The following is a 26,836-nucleotide window of genomic DNA, read 5'->3' as shown; positions in this document are numbered from 1 at the left end:
AGTACTTCTGGGGCAAGGGGAGGGACTTCCAGTGGCAAAGGTCAGGGGGTTAGGGGCGGGACTTCTGGTCCCAAGATGGTAACCAGGGGATGGGGCACCTGTTAAGGGGCAGGGCTACCCTTGAGGCCCTCAAGAGCTCACCAGAACTTGTTAAGTGGCCCTCCAGCTGAAATAATGGTCCACCCCTGGCCTAAATATTTTAATGACTCAAGTCCTCAGATACTACAGGTGACAGAAAAATCACACGGTAAAGCCTTATAAAATAAAATAAAGTAGCACATGTACCTCCCTCTACACACCCTTCTTCAGAGTACCTTTCTCATTGTTGTTACCCAGTCTCTCGTAGCCTCTTTGAGGGAGAAGATGGGCATTAGCAAGCTCCACAGCCTCTTCAGCACTTGTCAACACATCACATTTAGAGAGGAATAGAAGAATAAATCCCAGTGAACTTTTCAGCTTCATCTTTTCTCTCAGTCAGTCCCTCTGCAGAAATACACACCAAAAATATAACACAGACTGGCATTTAAAATTAAAAGATTTATTACTCACAGAAAGAAACTCTTGGAGGATAAAAAGAAGCACCTGCTTTCAACATATCCAGTCTCTGCCAAAATTAGCTTTTCCCCTCGCATGCTCCCCCCTTTCTTAATGCATCAGATTGCATTTCTGATGGATGATGTTTCTGATGTGTAGCCCTGTGTCCTGTCATTGTGTCTCATCTTGTTTCTTTGTACCGGATCAGTCAAGGTGACATAACACAATTTTGTATGTGATAAAAACTGATAGAAAATAATGTAATGGCAAAGTTTCAATTTAAAAAGCACAGCTCACATTTATCAGATCTGATGCTTGTTATTTCCCTGAACCAGATCTGTAATGAAACTGGGGCCCAAATGTAAGAACTAGAACATGCAAAATACTAGCTTCTCAAACTGTCTACAGATAAAACTACTAGACAACATAGTTTACCAACTATTGCGATTGCCATGGGGCATCCTAGAGTTTACTTTCATGCAGCTGCAATACTGTTTCTATAAATTTCTATTCTCATCTGTAGATAACAGTTCAGATTGGTTGAGGGCAGGTAAAGAAAATCAGCCCACAGATTAAAAAAAGTAAAAGCACACCACTTCAGCCAAGAAAACTACAAGGATTTATTGCAGACAGTTAACTATATTTAATTAAAATTGAATTACTTATTCCCCTCTCCTTAGAGTGTGGGTCCTATATTAACAACTGTCAAACAGCATGAAGGACTAGAGAGCTCGGTCTTATTATTGAACTAAAAGCTATGGTCCTCACGTAGGCAAATACCCACTAACTTCAACAGGAGTTTCTACTTCAATAGTAGCTTTGATTGAATATGGGTAACAAAAGTTTCCCATGCTCACGAAGGATAAATTTACTGCACCTGAACTCAGTCAGTGGCTGGGCCCCCCGTTAAAAGCTCTAATGAAGGCAATAGGAGTTCTAGAAGCCTTTCTGATCAGTGCAAGCGTGCAAAATTTATTTTCTTTCCAGAAGCAGGATAGGCTCCCCATAATCTATCACCATTCTCCTTAGATTAGGTGCAGATATTACACTTTTTCCCAGCATAAGTGCTGGGAAACTGGTCTAAACCTGCAACAGTACAGAAGATTGGCACATACAGACTGGTTTAAAAATGGCGGAACCAGGTCTAAGATAGACCTGGATCAGTGTGCACTCAATTAATTTAGGTTAGACTAGGGAATCAAACTTCTGTACCAGATCCCCCATCAATTCATGTTAGGTCACTGTCCACCAGTATCCGAGGCACCTTTGCACCCCCTCACTAGCTCCCCCTCGCAGGGAGTTATGCGATCACTTGCCCTGTGCTCAGCTGCTCCAGATGAGCGCTCAGCTGGCCCTGCTCTTAGTCTCTTAGAGCCAAGTCAATACAGTGGCTGATGATGATGGAGTCAGGGGGAAGGGGTGCTTAGCCATGCCCTGCAGCCCAGTTGGGCTCCCTGGGGCAGTGCCCACTCATGGAGCATAGGGGCCTCTGTGTGGGTGGGTGTGTGGGAGCCCACCCAGGGACCACCTTGAACCCTCTGAGTGACCAAAGCCAAAGGGAGCATAACTGGGCTGCAGGGATAGGTGAGCATGTGCATCTCCAGTGCTTGACTACAGATGACATGTCAGTGGCTAATGATGACAAGGGGAGAGAGAGGAAGGGGTGCTTGGCTGTGCCCTGCAGTCTGGTCATGCTGCCTGGGGCTGTGCCTACTCACAGGTGTATGAGAGTCCCAAGGTGGGTGTGTAGGAGCCTACTGAGACCCCCCACTCCCATACCCTGCATGACTGGGACCAGGGAGCACAGCCAGGCTGCAGGGGATGGGTGAACTGTCTGCAGTCAACAGATGCCTGTGGTGGATGATGATGGGGGAGAGAGGACATGCTTCTCCATATCCAATCAGGAGCCAGTCAGGGGTGGCCCAGGTAATCAGCTGCACTCAGGTGTGATCAGCAATCTCCAGCAGCCTGGGGAGCCCACTGGGAGATGTGCAGGAGCACCCCCAACCTGCCAGCCTTGGCCAGTGCAGGCAGCCTGTGTGCCCCTCCCACCAAAAGGCAAACTTGTGATCTGTTCACTTTCAAACTAACCTACACCTTTTACAAAAAGCCATGTAAGTTTGATTGATTCACCCCAGGCTTTTTGAATATCTATACTTAGCAGTAATGTTTAAAGCAGAAGCAGAACCTGATAAGTGAGATTTAGAGAATGCTTTTAGATTCCAAAGTGAAAAATTATTGACCACGTTTTTAAAAAAGTGCATAAAATAAATCAATGCTATAAAATTCAGGCCTGCAAAATGAATTATTTTTTAAAAGATCAATAAATTGTTTACTTGTCATACAGAGTATAATTTTCCACTCTGTTCCAAACTACTCGCCATTGTGCTGATTGACTATTACCAATACAATATCTTATTATATGTGGAAGGAACTGTCTGAAGTCAATTGTTTGATATCAGTGTCTTAATGAACTGGAAAATTACCTCCGGCAAAACTCAACCCTTAAAAAACTAAAATCAGGCGGCTCCATGGTATGTTCATTTTCCACTGTCATGCATCCCTTTCCCTGAAAGTTTTCTTCTGTCTTTAAATTAAAAATAAATTTAATCAAAACCCAAAGCCCAAACACCACTGTGACTGGAAAACTCAGACAGAGATCCAGATTTTGCCTTTGGCCCTGTACCTATCATGAACTCAGCCAAACTCCTAGTTCCAAGTGCTTCTTACCCATTTCTTCAGCTTTTGAATGTTAATCTTTTATTTCCTTCCCATATTTACAGTGCACACTGGGACTATTTACTGGCCCTGTTCAAATCTTGGAGAAAGCTTTTTATTATGAATTATTAAGAAAAGATCTAGAGAAAAGAACACCAGGCAGGCAGCTTACCTCTTCCTTCAGGCAGCTTGCTTCTCCCTTCAAGTGAATCTTGAAAAATAAATAGAGCACACAAATAAATGAGCTAATTCTTTGGAACTGTACTTTGCCTGCTGCTGAAGTCCAGGTGAACAGCTCTACCTCAGCTCCATATCACAGAGTTGGAAGGCAAGCTAAAGTGCATCTTCCTGATCTTACTCTGAGTGGACTGGTGGACTTTATTCTGACACATCACACTTACAAGTATGCATGTGTGAACTATAATGCACAAAGTTCCACAATAAGGTTTGAAACATCACCGTCTTTAATAAATTGAAATCTTTGTAATTAGTGAGTGTATGCAGTGATGGAGAACAGTAGACACTTGGGATCCAATTCAGCAAAGCATTTAAGTGCTTAACTATAAGCACTGAAGCACCAGATAGCAAAGTACTTAGAGATGTTTAATTTAATAGAACCACAGACTCGTAGAAAATTATGGTTGAAAGGGACCTCAGGAGGTCATCTAGTCCAACCCCCTGCTCAAAGCAGGACCAGCCCCAACTACATCATCCCAGCCAGGGCTTTGTCAAGCCAGGCCTTAAAAACTTCCAAGGATGGAGATTCCACCTTGTTTTTAGGTAACCTGTGTCAGTGCTTCACCACCCTCCGTGAGAGAGTTTTTCCTAATATCCAGCTTAAACCTTTAAAACAGTCCTTTATTTTCCATTGACTTCAGGGAATGAGGCAACATTATAAAAATAAAGAAGTGTTTCATCTTTAGCTTTATATTCTATTTTATTTGAAATGTCAAGAGATCAATTCATTAAAGGTAACATCTAAATTGAAAGAATTAACCATTGGTCTCACTCTATTCTGTCTCTCCTGTATCCCTTCTATCTTAAGATGAAGTTACACAGTACATTTAGACCATACTAAGGACACTTAATGAGCTTAAATATGTGGATACTTGTGGTTTAACTCATGCTATGTGCCCTCTGAGCATCTCAAAGTTATATCACTTCAGGCAAGTTAACGCTGAGCCATGCTACCTAGTTTGTATTAGGCTACCTTCAGTCCTAGCCCATCATATTTTTTTGTTTCTATATCTAGCATAGTTTGTAGGATCAGAGGCATCAGGCTTCGTTACTGAACATCATTTATGTTAGTGATCAGCAAGCTTTTTAGCTTGTAGGCTGGAGTAACCCAGTGCAGGCTAGAGGTTGACAGGCAGCAGGAACAAGGACCCAGCTGCTGCCACCATTGCTTTTCCCTGCAGTGGCAGGAAGGAGTACCTGCAGCTGGCACATTTCCCTGTGGTGGCACATGGAGTGAACCCATGCCTAGTGCTTTTCCTCATGGAAGCATGGGAAAGCAACTGCTGCTGTCCATCTCCCACCACCAAATGCTGTTGAAGCCCCACATCCACAGGCCAGATCCAGCCTATAGGCTGTAGTTTGTAGATCTCTGATTTGTAATTATTAATGACCTATTAATGATTATGATTGATATGTTCAGTGCTGACAAACTGTTTGGCACCACACAAGAAATAAACATTAATACAATCCATGAGTCCAAATATCTTGCAATATAATTAGCCTCATCCTGTAACCTTTCTACATGAGTGCAGCCTTACTGAGATTCATAAAAAGCAGAATCATAATCAGCATTTTCTAATGCTTTGAACAGTTTTGGACTTCCATTGCACTTCACTATAAATTAGAAATGGGCTACAGATGCTAAGTTGCTCCATGGATTTTGAAGTTAGCAAATTTTGAAGTATTTTGAATATCAAGTTTTAATTCGGACCATTACAAAGCAGGAAATTTGTCTGCTAAATTTGGGCCAAATTTAGAGTTGTATTTTGAAACCCTGAAGGTAAGAAACCATTTAGCTTGTGTTTCTGGCTCATTTCTACTACAACCAGATTTACTGACTGTATTTCACAATGATATAAATTATATCCCTTCCATGCGTTAGCAGCAGTTTTATAGTGATTGTTCAAATGAGATGGTCAGAAGGAAAACACACACAGACAACAATAATTAGTCACATAAAGTAAATGATTTGGTAAATACTGACAGTATTTATCAGCTTTTATTCACTAGATAGTTCTAAGCAGAATAGTACAAAAAAGTATTTAACAAGTAAATTACTGTTAAATTTCTGTTAAAATTACGGTTAAAAAATAATGCAGACTGAACCGAAACTGTGGACTCAAACAACTTCATACTTTAGGAAAGTTAATTTCTGGTGCCAAATGTGGCTCAAGTCCTTGTCTATTAGAAACCCTCTTGTTCCATCTTATGACTTAGAGGTACTATATGCTCTTCCTGAATATAGTACTGAAGCTTAGACAAATCTTGGACATGCCATACTAAGGTTCCTAGGTGATGGTTACTTGGAAGAAGCTGCCAGGTGCCTTACAGGAGAAAAGTATTGTAAATTGCTGCTAAGAGAGGACACAAAATTATGGTGAAAGCAGTCCTGGCTTCTGGCAGATGTTACATTTATTATGTGATTAAAATGATTAATACCTCATCTGGACTAGGTGTAGAGCTTTGTTCAATAGCTGAGATTAGTACCATAATTCAGAAGGAAAATTCCACTTCAATCTTCCATTGAAAGCAGCACTGTGTAACGCAGTGGGGTCTTCATATGAAAGGAACCATATATGCAAAATGTTACTACAGTTCTAAAATTAAAGTAATATCAGGGGTTTTTGCTTGCCAAAACGGGAATTAAAAAAACAAACAAACATGAGCTACTCACATTCTTTTGTTGTACTGACAATTTTTTGCCACCGGGTACTTATTGTAAAAGAGTTAAGGAAAACGTCTTAAAAATTCCAGCACTGGTTTAAGTTTCTAGTTAAAATTAATGGCATATAGGAATAAAGCAAGCAAGCAGTTCTGTTTACAATTTACAAGAATATAGACTACCACAGAAACACCAGAGACTATTTTATATTTCAAACTTCTATTGATAAACTGTTTTAATATTCAAAGTAAAACATCCTATTGTTGTAGAAATATACCTGCCTTTTCATTGCTTACTTGAACTTGTGACTTGGAACACAAAAAGAAATATTAGGCAACAAAGTGTGCAGACACAAACTATGGGCAAAATATTAAAAATGCATGAAGTAGTATTAGGCAAAATGAACTCCAATTTAAAGAAAAAATGGTGCTTAAATCATGATGGCAATTAGTCTTTGAAAACATAATTGTTTCCTATCAAGAGTGCAGATGAGAGAGGACAAAGTGTAGCCATAAAAAATATGAATGAACAGATTAGCAGTAATCTATTCAGCTGTAGTAGTAGAGTACCTAGTGAGATCCAAAGGATCTATTTGGCCTAGCATATAAAAGAGAAACTCATAACTGGCTAAGCAGGTAAGAGAATATACAGGTGTTCTACAAAACCTGCTGCTTTTCTAATAATACTGGGCATGTCTACACATGAATGTAAGCAGACTTGAATTTAATATGTGTTAAACTAATATGGATTAAGTGGGTTTTGGCAGGTGTCTATACATTGTGGGACTTAGCAACTCCCTCCTTACCCACCCTGCCTCCCTGCACCAGGGCTGCCCCTGCCCCTGCCAGCGATGACCAGTGCCCCGCACTCCTGCTGGCCATGGTGCTGACCCTGCTGGTCCCAACAGGCAACCCTCTCCCCCACCCAGGCCCTGGGAGAACCATGCACCTGTCAGTGGGCCAGGTCACCATCTATGGGAGGCCATTTTTAAGCTGCATTAGAGGTGTGCATGTGTAGAACTGTGCCCCTAATGTGTCTTAAATTGGGCTAATCTGCATTAAATAACCACATGTAGTCGTGCCCACTGAGTGTAAAATGTAAAGGAGGCAGAGTTCCTCATTGCTTTCTTCTCTTTTCCTACATTAACTATTGAAGAGGGGTGTCATATGTAGCATGGCAGCAGAGATGGGTTGAGAGTAACATGTGACTCTTGGTGTTGCCTATTGGTATAGCAAAATTTTGGATAAAGGCTGTTTGTGTTTTTTTTATTTAAAAAGTTGGAATAAAGACCCTCCTACAATTAGTGTTTTAAACAAGTCTTACATGAATTATGGTTGATTCTGTAGAATCCTTTCCATGTCTTTCTTGGTGTATCCATATTGACTTCAATAACAAAATAAACTTCAAACACTAATAAAGAAAGCATAGAAAGCCAGCCTGCTCAGATGACCTGTTAGCATTAGTCATGTACCCAATAAAAACTGGTTGCTATTATGAAAGACATGACTGCTAGTGATATAGATAATTACTTCTGCCAGCACCATATATTGTCAGAGCAGTTCAAACAAGGCCCATGTAATCTATATAAAGTGCAAGGGAATCCATTCTCAAGTCCATTTCCAATTTTGGTTTATCAGGAAACTGGACCCTCTATCAAACATATACATTCCTTTGCAAGCAGCCAAGATGTATTGAACCACTTGAACTTTACCTTCTAAATTATCATCCAGGAACTTGGACAGATGAAGGGAAAGCATGGAAAGCAGCCCTGAACAGGCAATCTGCTTAAATGAAAACTTTCTTCCCGCCCACAAAGAGGCAATGTTGTGACAATGGTCACAACAGACCCAAGAACCCAGAGTCCTGCTTTGATCCCAGGTTTATGAGCTATTGCGCTGGGTACATAATGGGATCTTAGCAATGAGTCCTTCTTATGGATGCATGGAAATCAATAGTGTTATACTTGTAGCAGAATGAGACTGTGCCCCTCTCCCACCCCCAGCTATTCCCTGCAGCGTGACAGGGAACAGAGACTGTCAGCAGCTGGGTAAAAGAGACAACCCAGCCCAGAGTGGACCTGAGGGAAGCCTGAGGTGCAGCTGACTATTAGGTGGTGAAGAGGCCAGCAGATTGACAACGGGAGTGCCGGTGGGAAGAAGCAGCTTGGAAAGTTGGAAAGTGGTGCGGGGGGAAAAAAGAGGAAGTGAAGCCGCTTGGTTACAACACTCCTGGATGGGGAAGAGGAATACAGAGACTCCTGTTCTTTCTGTTGTGATTATTTTTCATTGTATTACCGGTGGTTTGTGGTGGGAGTGAAGGGGAGGTGAAGCTCCCAGCCATTGAGCCCTGCTCAGATTCACAGGGAACTGAGTTGGCAAACTGGGCCATCCCTTAAAGGGGCAGCCCCAATTTTGAACTAGGTTGTGGCCTATACCTTTCCAGAGAGTAAATCTTGCCTATAAAGAGATCACAAGTCATTCAGGGTAAACTGCCTCCCATTCTATAGATTACACTCTTAACATCAAGTCATAGCAGGCGAGTAGATACTATAGGCAGAAACATACCCAGGACAAGTCTGGCCTGGGGTATCTAGTTAAGGGCAATACCCTGACACTGCCACAATACTATACTCTACATACCTCCCATTATGCTAAGGTATCTCCCTATCCCCTTGAGAAAGAGGGACAGTGGAAAAGCAGGAGATCCCAAACATATTCAGAGAACCTTCATGCCTCTGCTGACCCAAAATACCTTTATCTCTGAAGCTGTGGAGTTTTGCATTCTGATGTATAGGTTAAAGGTGCTTCCTTTAAATAGTCTCCCATTATTCCTTTTTTTTCCATAATATTCAGCATGAATAAATTTCACTCACCTTTATGCTGCTGTTCTTCTGGTATTTACCCATTCTTAACTATTAAAGTGAGGTTACAGTTAGAATGGCTAATCATTATGATTCAAAAATAATATGTGAGGCCATCTTTTGTATTTTCACTATCACCTAAACTTAACTGGATGACAAAAGCCTTCATTTAATTTTTATTCCTGGTAGCTCTCAAGAACCAATATAGCTTGAAAGGATAAACTGGACTGCAGTCTGTTTTGTACACTGCCAATCAAATAATCAAATTCCAATAGCATAGAAAACCCTTTTGTCATTACACCTCTACAACAACATCAACAACAAAAGTTGCACCAATACTGTCATATTATGGTCCCAGTAAAACACATTAATCAGGCAGAGTAGTCGGTAGATTCTGGTCTGAAGAATCTGTGATATTGGTAAAAATACAGGACTTAAATCACAGCTTGTGGTTTGTTTGTTTTTGTAGCATTAGAAATTCAAAGGCAAAAAAAATTCAACTTGCATACTTAGCAAGCCTAATATGGAGTGGTTAAGACAGAACAAGCTTGGTATAATAAAATGTAATTTTTAGTCACTTTTCTGAGTGAAGTTACATATGAATATCAAATGTTAGCTATAAACATAAATATAAACTAAATATCAAATGCACTTCAAATACTGCATACAGATACAAAATAATATGTTCAGCTATAAACATTTGAAATTATTAGAACAGAAACAATTTTGAAAATCTAATTTATTTTTCACCATTTATGCAGTTTACATTCTGTATGTTTCTTAGTTTGGACTATGTAAAATACTAGCGAGTTTTACATTTAGGTGCATTTCTAGATAGTCACACTGAGGCTGGCATGCAAGGATACAAGGTTAGACCACAGATACCGAGTTAAATTGTACCATTTAGACAGAGTCTTTACCTTGGGGCACAATCTGTTTCAGAGGGATTAGATATGGACACTACTTACCTTTACTGTGGTATAATCTGTTTACCCCTTGGCATGTGGAGGGCATGGGCAAAGCTTCTGCTTTCCCTTCGTTCTTTTTGATGTGTACCACCAGGAAGCAATAGTTCTTATATTTTCCTCAGTGGATTGACTTTAACTGAGAGACATTCAGGGCCAGATCCCACTCCACCTATTAAAGTTCAATCTTATTATACTCAAGTCCCTGAAAAATTGTTGTAACAAGAAGTAAGAAGATCCTTTTCCTCCTCCCCACCATTTTTTGTGACTTAGTCTTAAGGCTAAGGCAGATCTAACTACATGCCTTGTTTGCTTTGGTGACATTGGCAGAGTAGATTCAAACAAGGGTGGGAAAAATGGTGGATCCAACCAGCATCCAGATTCCATTTCCCAGCAGCCCCTGCTCGCATCGCTGCAACCAGTTTCCATGGAGACCCCAGTAGCAGCAGCGGCATGACAGCGTGGGGCTAGGGTTCACACAGAGACTAGACTCAGCAGTGCTGACAGGGTGTACGGCTGGGTAGGGAGCTGTTCCAGGGCTGAGGACCTTGCAGCAGTGACAACATGGTCTAGAGCCGGAGTAGTGGTGCTGGGGCCGGTTTCTATGGATACCCTGGCCCTGCACTGTCATGGCACTGCTGTGACTGGGGGTCTCCATGGAAACTGGGCGCAGCAATGTGGGCAGGGGCTGCTAGGAAATGGAGTCTGCCACAGGCTTGATACAGTCCACAGGCTGGATTCTGCCCACCCCTGGATTAGAATCATACTTAAATAACTAATATGTAACATGGGATCCAGCCCACAGCAATGAGGCTGGCTCATTAAATTGTTCTTATTGTACACCCCTGCACACTTGCACAATACTGTTTTAAGACTTACATTTTCTTTTTGTAGACCCCAAATTTGGATCGAATTTTATCCGAGATCGAAAGAGTTTAAAGAGTCAATCTTTCTCAAATTCATGCATTATGTCCCTCACTTGACAAACAGATTTTGCCCCGTGTTTGTGCTTTGAGAACCTAAATCTCCCCTATTATTTTTGAATGCTACTTTGCATTAGACTAATCAGAGAATATGTTCTATCTGAAACTCAAAAATATCTACCTCTTTCTTTCTTTAATCTCTCTCCTAACTTGTTAGCTATGTGATTAATCATTCCAAGTCTATATTCATCGTCACACCATTCACTAATTCCAGTCACAATACATGCCCTTACAACAGAATGGAAAGAGAGGTAACATCATTGAGAGTTTGCTGCTCATTTTTAGCCTTTTTTAACCTTTCATTTTTGGCCTTTTCTGTCACTTAGAATCACAAAATACTAGGGGACCCAACTGAGTAATTAGTATCACAAAAGACTTCTAATTTATCATTTCAAAAATCTTCGCACATACTGCTTTGGAGAGTTTGAAACCAGGGGATGTAAGATTAAGGTCATCTAGGATGTGTTATTTACACACTGATAGTTCTTTTAGTACCTTAAAAAACAATCTTGGTGTTATCCAGCAAAAACAGTGAATTTTAGCTTTGCAGCCACCAAACTGTAAGCAAATCTACCCTTATTGCAGGCTACGCAGTTTTGTTTATTGTTACTCAAGGTTTCTACTTTATAACAGATCACATTCTAATTAGGAAAGAGGGAAAATTTTAGTTTGGCTTGTGCACAGTGGTGTATATCCAGGGCAATGTGCGTTAGCCTCAGCATAAAAAGTTTGGAGACTCACACTGCAAAAGGTTAGCCAGAGAGGCTTTAACTGAGTTAGGACTTTATGTGATTTGAGGCTTAAGATAACCATATAATTATTTTTGCTAATATATTTAGACTAGAATTATTTATTAACATTATAGAGAAAGAGACTTCAGTTTTAAATGTATTTTTATAAATTATACATATGTGCTAAGTGGTGGGTAACTGCATATTTTATAAATGATTCATAAATTATATGACATGTAGCAGAGAATTAAAGAAACACTGTAAAGCTGAAGCTAGTCAATACAATAAAGAAAAATTAGCACATGGTAATATACTTGGGGTGAAGTGGGCATGCTAGTAAGGAAGGACAGATTACAGCAGGACCTGGACAGGTTAGAGGTGGGCTAATGAAAACAGGATGGGTTTCAATACTGACAAGCGCAGGGTGCTGCACTTGGGCAGCAGGAACCAGCAGCACACTTATAAACCCTTCTCAAGAGCACAGTAGCAGAGAGATCTTGGGAGTCATTATTGACTCCAAGATGAACATAGACTGACAACATGATATCATGGTCAGTAGGGCTAACTACACCTTGTCATGCATCCAGATGCATCTCAAGCAGGGCCAAGGAGGTGATCCTCCCCCTCTATGCGACACGGGTCAGTCCGCAGCTGGAGTACTGCATTCAGTTCTGGGTGCCGCACTTCAGGAGGGATGTGGACAGCATTGAGAGGGTCCAGAGGAGTGCCACCTACATGATCCAGGGACAGCAGGGCAGACCCTACGAAGAGAGGCTATGGGACCTAGCCTGTTCAGCTTCTGCAAGAGAAGGCTGGGATCTGGAACCAACTTCCAGGGTGGCTAGCATCTGGAACCAACTTCCAAGGGAAGTGGTGATGGCTCCTACCCTGGGGGTCTTTAAGACGAGGCTTGATGTCTACCTGGCTGGGGTCACTTGAGCCCGATTTTTTTCCCCCTGTTCACGCAGGGGGTCGGACCTGGTGATCTACAAGGTCTCTTCCAACCCCACTTCTATGAATCTATGTAGTTCTGACTCCCTCAGCAAAGCTTTTGTGGTTTTACAAGCACTTTTTATTTTCTTTTATGCTTTTCTCCCATTCCTTAGTGTGTGAAAATTACATGCAAACAATGTAAAAGGAAAAATACAGTGGAAAGTGGATTATAAAAAGAAAAACCTCTAAAAGCCTGATCAAGTTCACAAAAAGTAAACAAAAAACCCCCCCATTTTCCAGTTATCGTAACTGCAGATGTTATTTGTAACTGTAACTGGAAAACAAGCTTAACAATTGTGATTCTTTTTTATTTTAAGCTAGCAGTGTCCCATGAACAAAGGCAGGCAAATACATACATTAAACAGTACAAAAATGGCTGCTAATAGCAATTCGGTTTGAGAGATACAATTCTGACTTCTGCATTTTTTATGCTTATTCATTTTTTTTCCTACTAACTCTTTGAATATGACTCCTAAGTCTCATGCACTTCAGTGACAATTTATGCATTACATATTTATAGTTCTAAAAACAATTAAGATATCACAATTATATGAATGCTTCCTTTTTTCCTTCTTAAAAGTCCTACTTTGTGTAGGAATAAATGGAAATCCAAGATGCTAGCTTTTATCATCAATCTATTACATACAATTCTTAGCAGTCAGAGTCCCATTACCCACTGAGGTTGCAAATTTCAAAGTCTTAGGAATTTAGACTCTCTTTTACTAAATTAAAAGGGATGTATATCTAAATTGCCTCGACTAAACTGGAAATCTCAGCCTGTGGTTAAAGGGTTAATTTTATACTATGCAAAATGTGAAAATTGTAATAGGTATTAATTTATATAGCATGAGAAACTAAGCCTACACATTTATTAGTTTTTCTATTGTGCTCTATCATATTATCTGACAACATATTTATTAATGAATTTATCCCTACAAATACCTGTATGAGGTAGGAAAAATGTATCACATATTACAGATAAGGAACCAAATCACAGAAATCCCATAAAGTTTGTACAAGGCTGTGCAACGGGGCACACAACACTCATTTCCTGAACCGTGGCACCCCACCTCTGACCACAACCACCCGTCATCCTCTTTGAAGAATTTACAAGCAATCTTCAGGGAACCCTCCGAGGTAGATAAAAGTATTCACCACCCCCATTTTACAGATTAGTTGAGGGCAACCACAAATATTTTCATTATTTAAATCCCAGTAAGATAAAACAACAGCATAAACATTTATAGTTTGACCTTGTATCTGGAGAGTGGAAACATCACAGGTGAATTATTGGGCAAAATCATTTCATACATTCCCAAAACTCACTCCTCACTAAAGTCCAGGCCTGGTGCAGGCAATTATTTCAGGCAGAGGGCTGCTTACTGAGTTTTGGCAAGCCATCGAGGGCCACATGACAGGCAGCCAGGGGCAGATAATTTTAATAATTTTAATATAATAATCATAAAATATTAATTTTCTAAATGTTTTAGGGGCCCTGCAGGCCAGATAGAATGGCCTGGTGGGCCACATCCAGCCCATCCCTGATCCAGGCCCTCTTTAATACATCCAAGATGCTTTGGGAACAGTATCAACAGAAACATCACCCTTCTTTATTTTTTCCCCTACGTTAAAAAAAAAAAAAAAATCAGAAACCCCACTCAGTCATTAAGAAGATTCCCCCAAAAACACACTGGCTTTGCATCTTACTCTGAAGAGAGGATGAAATATTTGGTAGAAGCATCTCTGTATCCCAGCAACTCCCAATGTACGAGTACTGGTATTGCAAGTTATACTCTGCATTCTGTCAGCCGAGCATCATAGTTGAAGGAAGCACAGCAGCATGGTCTCTTCAAACCACTTTCACAAGCAGGGAGCTGATGACCTTCCGCTGGAGGGGTAATGACAGTTCCAGACAGCCACCCCCACCCCGACACTGCGAGTGAGACTTCAAGAGAAAACTAAGAGAAGACTGGTAGCTTCCATCTCTCTAAGCAGGCATGCTATAATGAACCCAGCTTCTCCCACATTTTCAACTGGATCCCTAGGATTCCTGCAGCAGGTTTGCTACCCTCTACTCAGCTCCTAGCCACCTTCTTCTTCTTCTATTTTTTAACATAAGGAAGAACTTCATTTTTCCAAGAACAGATTGAAGAATAAATGTTTTCGCTCGATCTGAGCCTTCAAGAGGCCGAGAAGGAAAAGACCACAACAAGATCCCCAACAGACATGATGGAAGGAAGAAGGGATATTACTAGTCTGGAAAATTCTATTTACTCTACCTCAACAGAAGAAGGTTTATTTGTTCATATTTTCAACTGCTGATACAAGTGCAATTAAAACCAAAAATTAATACAAGTTAACCATCATACTATTTATTCAGTGAGAGAAATCCTCAGCTCCTCCAACCACAGCTTTTGTATCTAGGGGCATATTGGCAATCCCACAGCTAGAACCCTGCTTTCTAGGTCCAGAGCTTCACCCACTGCAAGAGCAAATTCCATGTATTTTTACAAGTCCTTTATTAAAGTGCTGTTGTGGCAGGTGGTTTAGCATATTACAGCTCAATTTTTATGGAAGCAATATGAATCTGGGGAACAGCTAAGGCCTTATTTCAGCAACCTTCTGTTACCAGGCAATATTGGAATACTTGTCACAAAGAGCTTTTTCTTATGTAAAATACATATACTACCCACAATTTCCTTTTGAAAGACTGTAAACTCTTTAAGCTCAGCTGAAAGACACCGCTGTTTATTTCCCTCCTACTGCTTAAGCATTAACTTGATCATGTGAACAAGTATTTATTTTTTCTAGCCTTTATGTTTCACAGCTATAAATGTGTACCATAAGATAATTGATGTTTTCCCCTCCTGCTGCCTACTTGCTGGTTAAGTTTAATGTTTATTAAAATCTAACCTTTAATGGGTGAGTGGACAGATGGAAAAGTGAACTGAATATTTAATCAGCTCTGTTATTCCAAGCACAGTTGAAATCAGCAATTTTCAGCTAAGTAGTGCTTTAAACCATGTTTTCACCAAGTTAAAGCATCCATCAACATACATTTCATGATGCTGCAATGTTAAAACTTAAGAGACTGGATAAATCCATCTTCATAAACACTTGTTGAGCTTGCAGTTTGGAAATTACCTATTAAAATTTTTGAGCAAGTGAGCATCAGGATTGACTTTGCTTTGGTTTCACAGTGACCAAACTTTAAATACTGTTTTGATATCAGATGCACCTTCTCCTGTTGCATGGGTGCTCCTATTTATGACATCAGTGAACAATGAGAAAAGCTGAATTGCAAAAAGAATAACCAACTGAAATAGGTATTTTAAGAATAACTAACATGTTGAGCTCTTCCAATAAATAAGTGTTCAGGACAGGATTTATATCACAGTAAATGTTTGGTTTAGCCCAAAATAATTATTCATGACAGAGCTCAAAAATGAAAGACAGAGGCACTAAGGAGGTAAAACAGGAGTTCCTTAAATTTTAACCATACAAGTGTTCATTAAGTGGAGATTTGTCAAATGTATACACCACCTGAATGTAACAGAGTAGCTTGAAGAGTCCCTTCATTCAGAATAAATGAATGAATAACTATAGCACAGCCTATCATGTCACAATAAAAAACTAATTTGTCCCAAGTGACTGTGTATAGCCCAACAAAAACCTTATAATGTAATCATATTCTAGTATACTGTTTGATGGGAACAGTATAAACATGGGAGTAAAACTGAAAATACAGTAGCAAAGTTGGCTTTTAAAGTTTTGTACTTGGCTTCAAGTCTGATAACTGGCCAGACTAATACCACACCTAATAAGAAAACCAGCAAGACCCAACTATGTATCAGGGGGAAAAATGCATTCAGTATAAATGGAAGGACCTGAACTATGTTCCTTATTGTATGAATATTGGGGATCCAGAATTAACCTGACAGAGCTTAAGGGTAGTTTTATACATTTCAGAAGTGAACAGATTATAAAATAGTATTAAGTCCATTTTTAAAAGTGGCCTCCAGGTTCTTTGCAACCACTTTTTACACATACTGAAATCTTGGGATTAAGACTTATTCAGTAATGTATAGTAGTACTTCATACAATTTAATTACTTTAATGTCATTCTCTACAGAGTAAAGTAGTTAATTCAGTATCATTAATAATAACTTTACACAGATAGAGTATTAAAGCCAGTTCCTCTTTTGCTTGCTGCCTAGTACAAAACAGCTTAAATACACTAAAAAAGCTACACCACATACAACAGTAGTAGCAGGTCATTTTTCATGTCAGATAAGGTTTACAATAGTGGCTTTTTAACTTTGCAAGACATACAGATGATACCACGTAACAAATAATTGTGCAAATTCAGGCCAAGGAGGAGGAAACAACTACCTCCTTTTTCCAGGACCACTTTTTCCTGCTTTGCTACCACCACTGCCAGACTTGCCAGAAGATTTTGACGAGAAAAGTCTCGTCATGAATTCAGAAACATCAGGCAGTTCATGATTGGAATTCAGCATATTCATTGACTGCTCCATTTCCTGCATGTAAAAATTAGGCATGAAAATTAAACTCATGAAAATTCAAGTGAAATACCAGGTGAATAAGTTAGCATTTCCCTCCATCATAGTTTTACTGTGCAATAGGTCTCTATAGATAGGGACACATCACTAATTTCTTTATGCAGCCGCAGCCAAATTCCCACTACACACAGAACTTAAAAAGTACTAGAAGCACTGGGTATAGACAAGACAACCACGTCTTAAGTAGCTTTTGCAGGTCATTTTTAAAGGCACTTTTAACTAAAATACTCTGATCTTCACAATATTATTATTTTATCATTTTCATGTAAGCTCTTATTAAACCATTAAGTTCTGTCCTCTTACAAACTTTGCATACTTTAAAGTTTTGCAGACATGACTCAGCTTACAAAAATTGGTATTTAGTGAAAGTCTAGCACAAATTTCAAGAATGCCCTGCAGTCAACAATTTATGAACTACTATTTTATTTTGATCTAATGCCTTTTAATAGTAGACTTAAAACTTCTTCCTTTTCCATGTCCAAAAAAAGTCTTCATGCAGGGCCATCTATCTCTCTGTGGCTAGTATTACTTTAGTCGGTTTAGTGTAAATATCCTTTCAACTGGAGAGAGTAAAACACTTATTTTTTTTAAAGGAAATTAAGAATGTTATTAACAGAAAGTTGAATTATATTTCCAAAAAGTGTAATACTATGCATGTTAAGGAAAGATTTTATATATTAGAAAAATGAAAGGCAAACATCCCAAACCGTTTTATTTCAATAATCATTAAAATGTTTTTCAAGTATGAGGTATTCAAAAAAGTCGACTGAGTAGCCTTTTGCTGATATTTTGTTTGTATTTAATGCTTGTACGGGAAGCACAGCTATTGCATAATCCCCTTTAATGTATTTGATAAATATGTGAACCGTTTGAACAGAAAAAAAACAAACTTTTGAAGAGAATACAAAATCTCCTTCATCAGTGAATGAATTTGAACTTTACACTGTAGGGAGGGTGCTGGTGAAAAGCACGTCATATTTTAATTTAACACAGATTCTATGCTTCATGTGCCTAAAAGTTGTTTCAAAAGAAATCAAGTCCCTTACCATCTGGAATTTTTCATTAATAAGAACACCATTACCCAGTTAATAAAAATTAAAACTGTGCAAGTAGCCCATCTGCCCACAAAAAGATAGGTGGCATGCACCAAAGGAACAACAGCTTTTATTAATGCAATCTCTGAAGTTCTAGTGTAATGGTATTTCATATTCAAACTTATTTATACTCACATTTTAGTTTCTATTAAGGTTAAACTAGAGACATTAATCCTCTCCCAATACTATTTTTAAAGGTCCTTCCTTAAAGATGCCTGAACACCTGTAAAGTACTACTGAAGACAGTGGTCATTAAGAGGAAGAAGAGTTGGAACCAAGCGAATCCCAAAAGCAGAAGCCACCCAAAGACAGGCAATGCATATTTCTAAACAACAGAAAACATTTACTAAACACCTTGAATCTCCATTTTGTCCTAGCCTTCCGCTATTTGGCATTTTGCATGGTAAAAGGACAATACATTAAGATCACTTAAATGTAAATGACTACATTAAGATTCCATATCATCAATGCCTTGGTCACAGTTTAAAGCAGTTAAATAGCACATTGAGCCTTGCATTTTTGGTTGAGTGACAGGAGGTGAAGATAACAGTAGTATTTTAGCCTCATAAAACATACTTAATAGAGTATTTTGTAAACCTCTGATCAACCTATCTAGAAGAACAAAAATTAGGAGACTTATAAGAGAAGCAGAAGAAGCAGGTGGAGTTGTTGTTTTTTTTTTTTTTTTTTTTTTTTTTTTTTTATAGAAGTTCTGGAAAAATATAAGCTACAATACCTTTTCTAGGTACACTTAATTAACAATTTAAATTTTGTGTTGAGACTCATTGGTCTGAAATACTAGAACTGATAACTTAACTTGCACCTGTATTTTCACTGAATAAACACAGTGGTCTATTAATGCTTCCCAAAAAAATCAACTTTTTCTCCTACACTTTTCATTACCATTGATCACCACAAGGTTTCACCTACTGAGTTTACTACTTACCCGCCTCATATCAGGATCACTGGTGTTCACAACTTTAGGTAATAATACAAATATCAGTAATGGAAGAACCATCATCATCACCTACACACAAAAAAATATTTCTTTAGCTTAGAAATCACAGTTCAAAATGGTTATGTTTTTTTATAATTAAAATGCAATTACAACTCTGCCGATGAAGACATCTGTGGGCCCAGATGTAACCCAAACAGCATAAATTAGCTCAATTTTAAACCTAGTCTAAATTCCACAAGGAACAAGAACATAGATAAAGATGTGTTATGATAAATAAGTTATTTGTTAATTTCCCAAGTACTGCTATTCTATTCAATTGTGAGCACTCCCAAGGACATTAAAAACATCTAAAAGAATTTGGTTAGGACTGAGTTCTATTCCCTGTCAAACTAGTCATCATTAAATCCATCTGTAACATGATGCCCTTAAAAATTACAAATCATAAATCATATTAGAAGAGGGATACCTTTAATTGTGCCATCCATGGTTAGACTTCCATTAAACATCAACATACATGTAAGCATGTACAATTACTATTTGTTAGTATATTTTAAGACTGCCAAAAAAACTTAAGAACATAATACAGTTTGGGCAGTATTTATTCTACCAGGTTTTATATCAGTTGCTTATGCTTTGCTACAGAAAAAGACATGTTAGAGCACTCCCTAAAAAAAAGCTAATCAAGCACACTTACAATGACAGCATTTTAAAGGCAAGCAAAGAATGAGACCAAGCGAGCCTTTTAACTCATTTTCACACAAAGGCAAGTTCTTCACCAACTTTAAGATGCACTGTATTTTTTTTTATTATTATTGCTGAGAGGTCTCCCATGAGCACAATTTTTTTCTCAGCATATTAAGACGTAATAACACGATCATTTATATGCTACTTAAATATTTAAAGCAAAAAGTAAGACTTTCATCAGACAAATTATTTTAACTGTGCAAAGAGCAAAGAATTCAATCACCAGATTAACACTTTACTGTGAAGTTATTAAATATTAACTATTTATTATTTATTTGAAAGTATGGCTATGTTTATCCTGCTCTAATGCCTTTCCTTATTTATACAACAAAGAGCAAAACAATTCTCTTGCTAGCTGACATGATGACACTTTAAATCTATATTGCGTCTTCGGCTTCATCCAATTATTGGTAACGCTCTCTCATTAACCACCAGCTTGCAACTGCAGCTGGTAACCATCCATCCCTAGAGATGTCCGTCTCATATGTAATGTCTCTGAAAACAAGTGTATCTTGAGACCTGCACTTTTTCTGCTCATTTTCTCCATTTCTAGAAGTGCAAAATAATTAATTTACTGTGCCTGGAATTCTAATTGTTGTAGCTGGAAACTAAATCTACTAAATGTAGGTAAAATCCCAAATCAGCAGTAAATACCTTTGTGTGCTACTTGTATACGTACCATCGGGTTCATTAGGAAGTCTGTCCATCCCCAAGACTCTCTCTTTATGAAGTAAGAAGGGGGGCCAGAAGATTTCATCTGAAGTGGATATGGCAGCCGGACAACTTCAGAGGTTTTGATGTAATTTACATATCTTGCTCTAATGAAGGAAATTTAAGTAATTTTAAAAGCACTTTTTAGTTTCAAGTTTGACATGCATTTCTATTAAATACTGGAATGATGCTATTGCCTTTAATAAAAAGTATGATGCCTAAAAAAGTTGTCGTGTTAAGTTTTTTAACTTTGGTGAGAAAAAATACCTTGAACTGACACGAGTTATTTCATTAAAACAATATTATGAATAAGCACAAAGAATCAGTTACTGCAATTTTTAATTTCAGATGTCAATCTTTTAAGGGACAGAAAAGCAAGCAATGCAATTGGCAAATATTGAATAATAGCACTCTATCACATATTTGTCTATAGCAAGACACTACTATAGCTCAAAAAAAAAAAAAAAAAGATAAAAGGTAGCATTGCCACAGATGAGAAGGGCTTTGGAAATCAGGAGCAGACAAACAGAAGAGAGGCTGTTAGCATATTTCGTATTTGAGAGACAAGGTTAGCCCTTCATTCTCCATACTAAACATGGCAGCCTGCTCCTTCTATGGAAAAAGAAAGGCCATTCTCCAATCAACTACTTGGGAAGAGAATATGAACAAAGCAGCAAAGACAGATTTAAGAGAGTTGTCTCTCACCTGCTCACAATGCAAGACAGAAAAGGACTATAAACTACAACAGGAAAAAAATTCTAAAGCTTTTTTAAAAGATGAAGGAGAATTTAGGGGCAGATTCTGTTTCAAGCTGACAACTGTCAACCCAAGAAGTCAGCCTGCTGGAAGGAAGGAAATAAACAACTCTTCTAATTCTTCTAAGTTAAAGTTTTGCTAATAAAATGAAAAATATCACCCCTATCCGAATTATAGCGTGCTTAAGCAACATTGAATCTGGCTGGTAGTACGGTTATTAATTCGGTTCAGTAAATTAATGCAGAAACAATAAGGGATGCTCACCTCATTTTGCCTTTTGAAGTGATGTCTACTCGAACTGGTTCAAATTTATAAGCTGGGGATATTACCTCGACTACATAAGATCCAGAAGGTATATCATGAACCACAAAACTTCCATCTGTCCTGGGAGAATAAAAATAAAAATCCACCATACTTCAATATACTATATCATACCAGGGATATAAAATAAATACATACATACATACATACTAAAAGTTACAAGATTTCTACTATAAAGCAATTAAGTAAGAGTGATCAGGAGGAGAATCTAAACTGGAGTGCTTTCACAAAAACCTACTATATCCAATAACAATCACTTAAGATCATGAACATAAGCCAGATTTATCATAACATGCATTCAAATCCTAACAGGATTTGACTCAAACTTTTATTCTGCCCACCAAAGTACAGAGTGTTTGGTATTTCTGCCAGCACTAAATAACTGAAGTCTTATATTTCTGCAACTCTTATAGTTAAGCTGCCACAGGAAAAACTTGGGTTTATGCATATTTTGCTTCATTATGGAGAGCAAGAGGTTTTTAAGTGAAGAAAAATAATTCAGATTTTGTCTATGCAGGAAACCTGTATGATATCATGCCAAAATGAAATGATGAAAATTGAATGATGGAAGGGTCAGTGATTTTTTTTAGTCAGACTGGAAATAGTGACTACGCAATGAATATTTTAGATTAAAAGATTACACAATCCTTCCCCTCCAATTAAAGTGTGAACGCTCACAGGTCTCCCATAGACACTTACAAAGATCCCCCAGGAAAATTAGAGTTAATGTTCCTGGTCACCGTAAAAGTAATAAATAGGAGGAATGTCTCCCTCCTCCTTCCAAAGTCTCTCTCAGATGCTCTTAAAACTTCACAAGGAAGCAAAAATGCAAAGAGTTAGTATGTTTAAGAAATGCATTCCAGTGAAGTAAAGCCTATAAACACTTTATAATAGGGTTTGCCCTTGAGTTTTCAGCTTGTTTTCTCCCCAATTGATGTACAAATTATTTTTTCCCCCCACATAGAGATGACAGCCTTTAAGTGATATATGTATACAGATTGTTTCTGTATCCTTTAATTACCTAAAGACATTTTGTTGTGTATCCACCATTTTCTCCCCCCCCTAAACAAATGGAGTGCAGAACACATTCCACTAGCATATGGACTGTGCAGGATTCTTTTGGTACAATTTTAGCTGAGTTTTTTTAAAAAAATAGAAGACTCAAGAAAAGCAGTTATTTGCTCAAATATTAGTGTTTTTGTCCAATTCTGGTGACTGACTTCATCACTAACCTGTGTAAACTAGGCTTAAGTTTATGAAAGGTTATATGAAAGTTCAAGAGCCTGTTCTCTATCACTTCCAATAAAAAAGGACAGTATCATTACTACTATGAATATATTTTTGAGAATCGAAAACGTGAGCATCTCAAAAAGCTAGCTGTCCATTTTAGTGCAACCAGCCACCAACCATGAGGAATGACAAGACACGGCAAACCTGTACCTTGTCACTCAGATGGAAGTCTCACTGCTATGAAATGTTAGAGCTATTTAAGGCACACTATTCACTCTTGCAATACAGGACTCGGATAACAACATACAAACATGCTGAACTCTTCCAGGTTACTAAGATGAAATATTATTATAGCAAAACTGATGCTTTCTTTACTTTTCTGCAAGCAAAGAAAAATGAACATTGTAGCTAGGTCATGTAAAATTTAGTAAATGATCTTCTAGAAGTTGGTTCCTCATAGTTGCAGTATGCTTTAATTAAGAGTGCTTTCACAGTTTAGGCATCTCCCACAAATTAGTCAAGAGTGAAAATTTAGAAATGATTATATTCCATCAGTGCCTAGATATACCAGTGCCTTCAGGACGCTATGATTTAGTTATGCCCACTAAAGCCACCCCAACTCCAATTTATAGCTTAGATATCTTTCTGACACTCCTCTCTGAACTTTTTCCTTATTGGACTCAGAATCGAGTGCAAGTTACTTCTCAGTCAAAGCCTTCATGCATTTAGCCCTAGCTATCTGAGAAATCCAGAACAGAGAAAATCCTGACCAACAGGGAAGGATTTTTGTGGGTGGTATCTTTTACAGGACCAACTCCATGACTGAGAGGGTTACAACTAGTCCAGTAAAAGATATCACCCAAAAAAGTCCACCCCTCTTGTATTTTTCCTGGATCATCATACATCATCATGACCACGTCACCCAAACTTGACAGTAATGGAGACGCATGAGTGCTAAAGCATCAAAAACTACAACCTGCACTGTGAGAGGTGAGAACTGCCAGGGTATTCACTGAGGTCAGAATTAAATGTGGATTTCTTTTACCCAGGTGGCCCTCAACAGTATCCTTAGATCAGTGGTTCTCAACCTTTTTAGACTCGCGGAACCACTCAGAAAATGCCAGCACTTTGCTTGCCACTTTTATTTATTTATTTTGAGTGCAGAAAAAACAGGAGAGCAGTTTTGTTGCAAAGAAGAGCGCAGTTTTGTTGCAAAGAAGATGCTACTGGAAGCATCTGGGTTTATCTGGCAAAACACACTGGTAAACCAAACAGTGCAAACATTGTGCGCCCTGCTCAGGAGGATCTCCAGGCACCCCAGGCTGAGAAGCTGCGCTTTAGAGCCATCCCCAGGAAGGAAAGAAACCAACAGCCAGATCAGGTCATGGGATTATTTCTGTGGGTTGGTGAGGGGCAAGGGCCTGGCAAACCCTCTCAATACACTGGGGACATGGGGACAAGGCTGTGCTGCAATTGGACAGAGACCCAGGCAGCTGGGACGCAAGGGCTGTCACTACCCACACAAGTGACTCAGGACCCCTGCACAGAGCGGCCACCTTCACATCAGCTCCTCCCCTAATTAGGCTAAAAGGAACCCATGACGCTCAGTTCTTCCCCTCCCCTCCACAAACCGTCACGCCTGTGACGTCACCCGCCCCTGTGACGCAGACGGGGCGTCAGGGACCCCAGATTTCCAGGAGAGAGTATTACACAGCACGGCGGGGGGCGCATCCCTGGTCCCGGTCCCGGCCCCGGCCCCGGCGCTCACTTGAGGAAGCCGACGTGCTCCTCGCCGTCCACCAACACGCGGGCGGCCGCGATCCAGTCCTGCGGCTTTACGCCAGGCACCACGGCCCGGCCTTCGATCTTAAACCGCTCCCCCGGGCCCGGGCTCGCCCCGCCCGGCGCCTCCCCCGGCCCGGCCCCGGCCGCCGCCTCCGAGCCCGCCAAGCCCGCAGGCAGCAGCAACACCACCAACAGCACGAGCGACGATGAGAGCCCGCCCGGCCAGGCCGCCATCGCAGCACCCTATGTCGCCAGGCCGGGGAGGTGGGGGGAAAGGCCAGAGGTCAAACCCCTTCCGCGCAAGCGCGGAAAAAGGGTCATACCGCTTAGTGAATGGCGCATGCGGAAAAGAGCGGCAGGAGGGCGCGGCGCATGCGTAGTGCCGCCCGCGCCGGGAACCTGAGCCCGAGCGCTGCGCATGCGGAGAAGGAATCTGCTGAACGTCTGCCTGCTTGTGAGTCATGTGATGCAGGAGCTGGCGGAAGGACTGTTTGCCATGGCTGCCGCTGAGGCGGAAGTTGCGGGCAGGGTGGGGTGGGATTTGTGCCTGTCCCTTGCACCTGAGAGGGGGCGCGGGAGCCTGGGTAGCGGCGTGTCTTGCCACTAGAAGCGCACAGGCCCTTGTTCTGCAGGAGTGTTTGAACCCTGGTGGGGCCCAGGTTATTCTTCTGGAGCAGCCATTTGTGTCCCGGGAGAAACAAGTGTAGGCTGGTGGCTCCTTGGGAGAGCAGCAACTCACCCAGGGGAACCTGAATGGGTGCGTGTGACCCATGTGGGTAATGGGCACACGCACGCATGTATGCAATGCAGTGCTGAGCTCTTTTAAAAGGGCCCGGTGTTGTGTCGTCACATGCGTTGGTATAAATGGTGAATTGCATGTCAGCCCTGAGAAAATGGTGGCAGTGTGCTTTTGGACTAAATGAAGGTTTTTTAGTTTCCAAGCACACTGCTACCATTTTCTTAGTGCTGATGCATATTCGACCGTTTATACGAGTGATGACGCACGGGGGTCCATGTGGCCCCACTTGCTGCTTAGGTGTCGGGCAGGCAGGAATGCAGGTGCCCCTGCCTACAAGAGCTGGCTGGGGAGCGGGAGCACTGTGACACTTCCAGAAGCAGCCGCGTCCCATTCCGGAAGCAGCCGTAGTGATAAGATGCTTTGTGATCGACTGTGGGGGACACCCCCCTGCCCCAACTGGTTACTGGTGGGGCACATGTGCCCGTGGTTTATACAGATGCACATGAGGCAGCAGCGCTGGGTGTGTTAGTTCATGTGCTCCACCGATTCGATTAATTGAGCCTATTCCTATGTGCTGGATTTCTGAAGCATTGGAACAGATGGTATGTGTATATATGCTCGTGGTCACTTTCCTGCAAGGAGGGTTCCCTTGGTTTCCCAGATCAGCTCACTTCAAATACAAAACATGGTTTGATAAAGGCTTTCTCCCCATACCCTCTCTAGGTCTCTAGTACGTGTAAGAGATTGGGTTTAACCCCCAAACATAGTGTTCAAGAGCCACCACTGCTCATTCTTAGCTGAACTGCCATTTCAGTCCAAATGCATCACTCAGCATCTAGTGAATAAGAAATGTACCGTTCATGGTTTTCTAATGTAAAATGTGAAAATTATGGGTTAAATACATGCCTATTAAGCTGCATAATTGGTTTTAAAAAGTACAAATGTGCATTTCCTGGTCAGCAAAAAATAGCAGGAATTTTAGAGTATGGTTGTATTTAGTTGCATATGAAGTGATTGCAAACCCGTAAGAACTGGGTTTACCTGGGAAAATAAGTAAAAGGTGCAAAAAGAATTAAGATTAAAAATTTATTATTTAAATCAGCATTTTCTGCTTGCTGATTGAAGTCATTTGCCCTATTAAATGTAAATCCCTTTGGTTCAAGTCAGTGCTTCTCAAACTTTTCCTCAGCATGACCCCATTTGTGGCCCCATTTCCTCAGCATGGCCCGTCG

General features: G+C 40.0%; 2 protein-coding genes and 1 long non-coding RNA gene across 3 annotated transcripts in view; 1 reads left to right on the top strand and 2 right to left on the bottom strand.

The window, feature by feature from the left end:
• The window catches only part of LOC109321602 (fibrinogen-like protein 1-like protein), a 7,972-nt gene extending 4,379 nt beyond the window's left edge, over positions 1–3,593 (bottom strand). The window contains exons 1-2 of the mRNA XM_019552339.1: positions 3,425–3,593; positions 315–483 (exon numbers count right to left, since the gene is read on the bottom strand). Of these exons, the coding sequence (XP_019407884.1) occupies positions 315–462 (148 nt within the window). The 5' untranslated portion in view covers positions 463–483; positions 3,425–3,593. The remainder of the gene's footprint in view (positions 1–314; positions 484–3,424) is intronic.
• Positions 3,594–14,125: 10,532 nt separating this feature from the next.
• LOC109321241 lies at positions 14,126–16,501 on the top strand. The gene is made up of 2 exons (XR_002104006.1): positions 14,126–14,842; positions 14,877–16,501. It is a non-coding gene; the product is annotated as an uncharacterized LOC109321241 (long non-coding RNA).
• Positions 16,149–25,148, bottom strand: EMC7 (ER membrane protein complex subunit 7). The gene is made up of 5 exons (XM_019551775.1): positions 24,849–25,148; positions 21,794–21,913; positions 20,742–20,880; positions 19,307–19,387; positions 16,149–17,224 (listed from the first exon to the last, which is right to left on the bottom strand). The coding sequence occupies exons 1-5, from the start codon at positions 25,097–25,099 to the stop codon at positions 17,072–17,074; spliced, it is 744 nt and encodes a 247-aa protein (XP_019407320.1). The 5' UTR covers positions 25,100–25,148; the 3' UTR covers positions 16,149–17,071.
• Between the last annotated feature and the right edge of the window lie 1,688 nt (positions 25,149–26,836).

Source organism: Crocodylus porosus, unplaced genomic scaffold (genome assembly GCF_001723895.1).
Source record: "Crocodylus porosus isolate Cpor-Errol unplaced genomic scaffold, CroPor_comp1, whole genome shotgun sequence".
NCBI classification, from domain to species: domain Eukaryota; kingdom Metazoa; phylum Chordata; order Crocodylia; family Crocodylidae; genus Crocodylus; species Crocodylus porosus.
The sequence above is the reverse complement of the archived record's forward strand: the minus strand, read 5'-3'. Positions and strand labels throughout refer to the sequence as shown.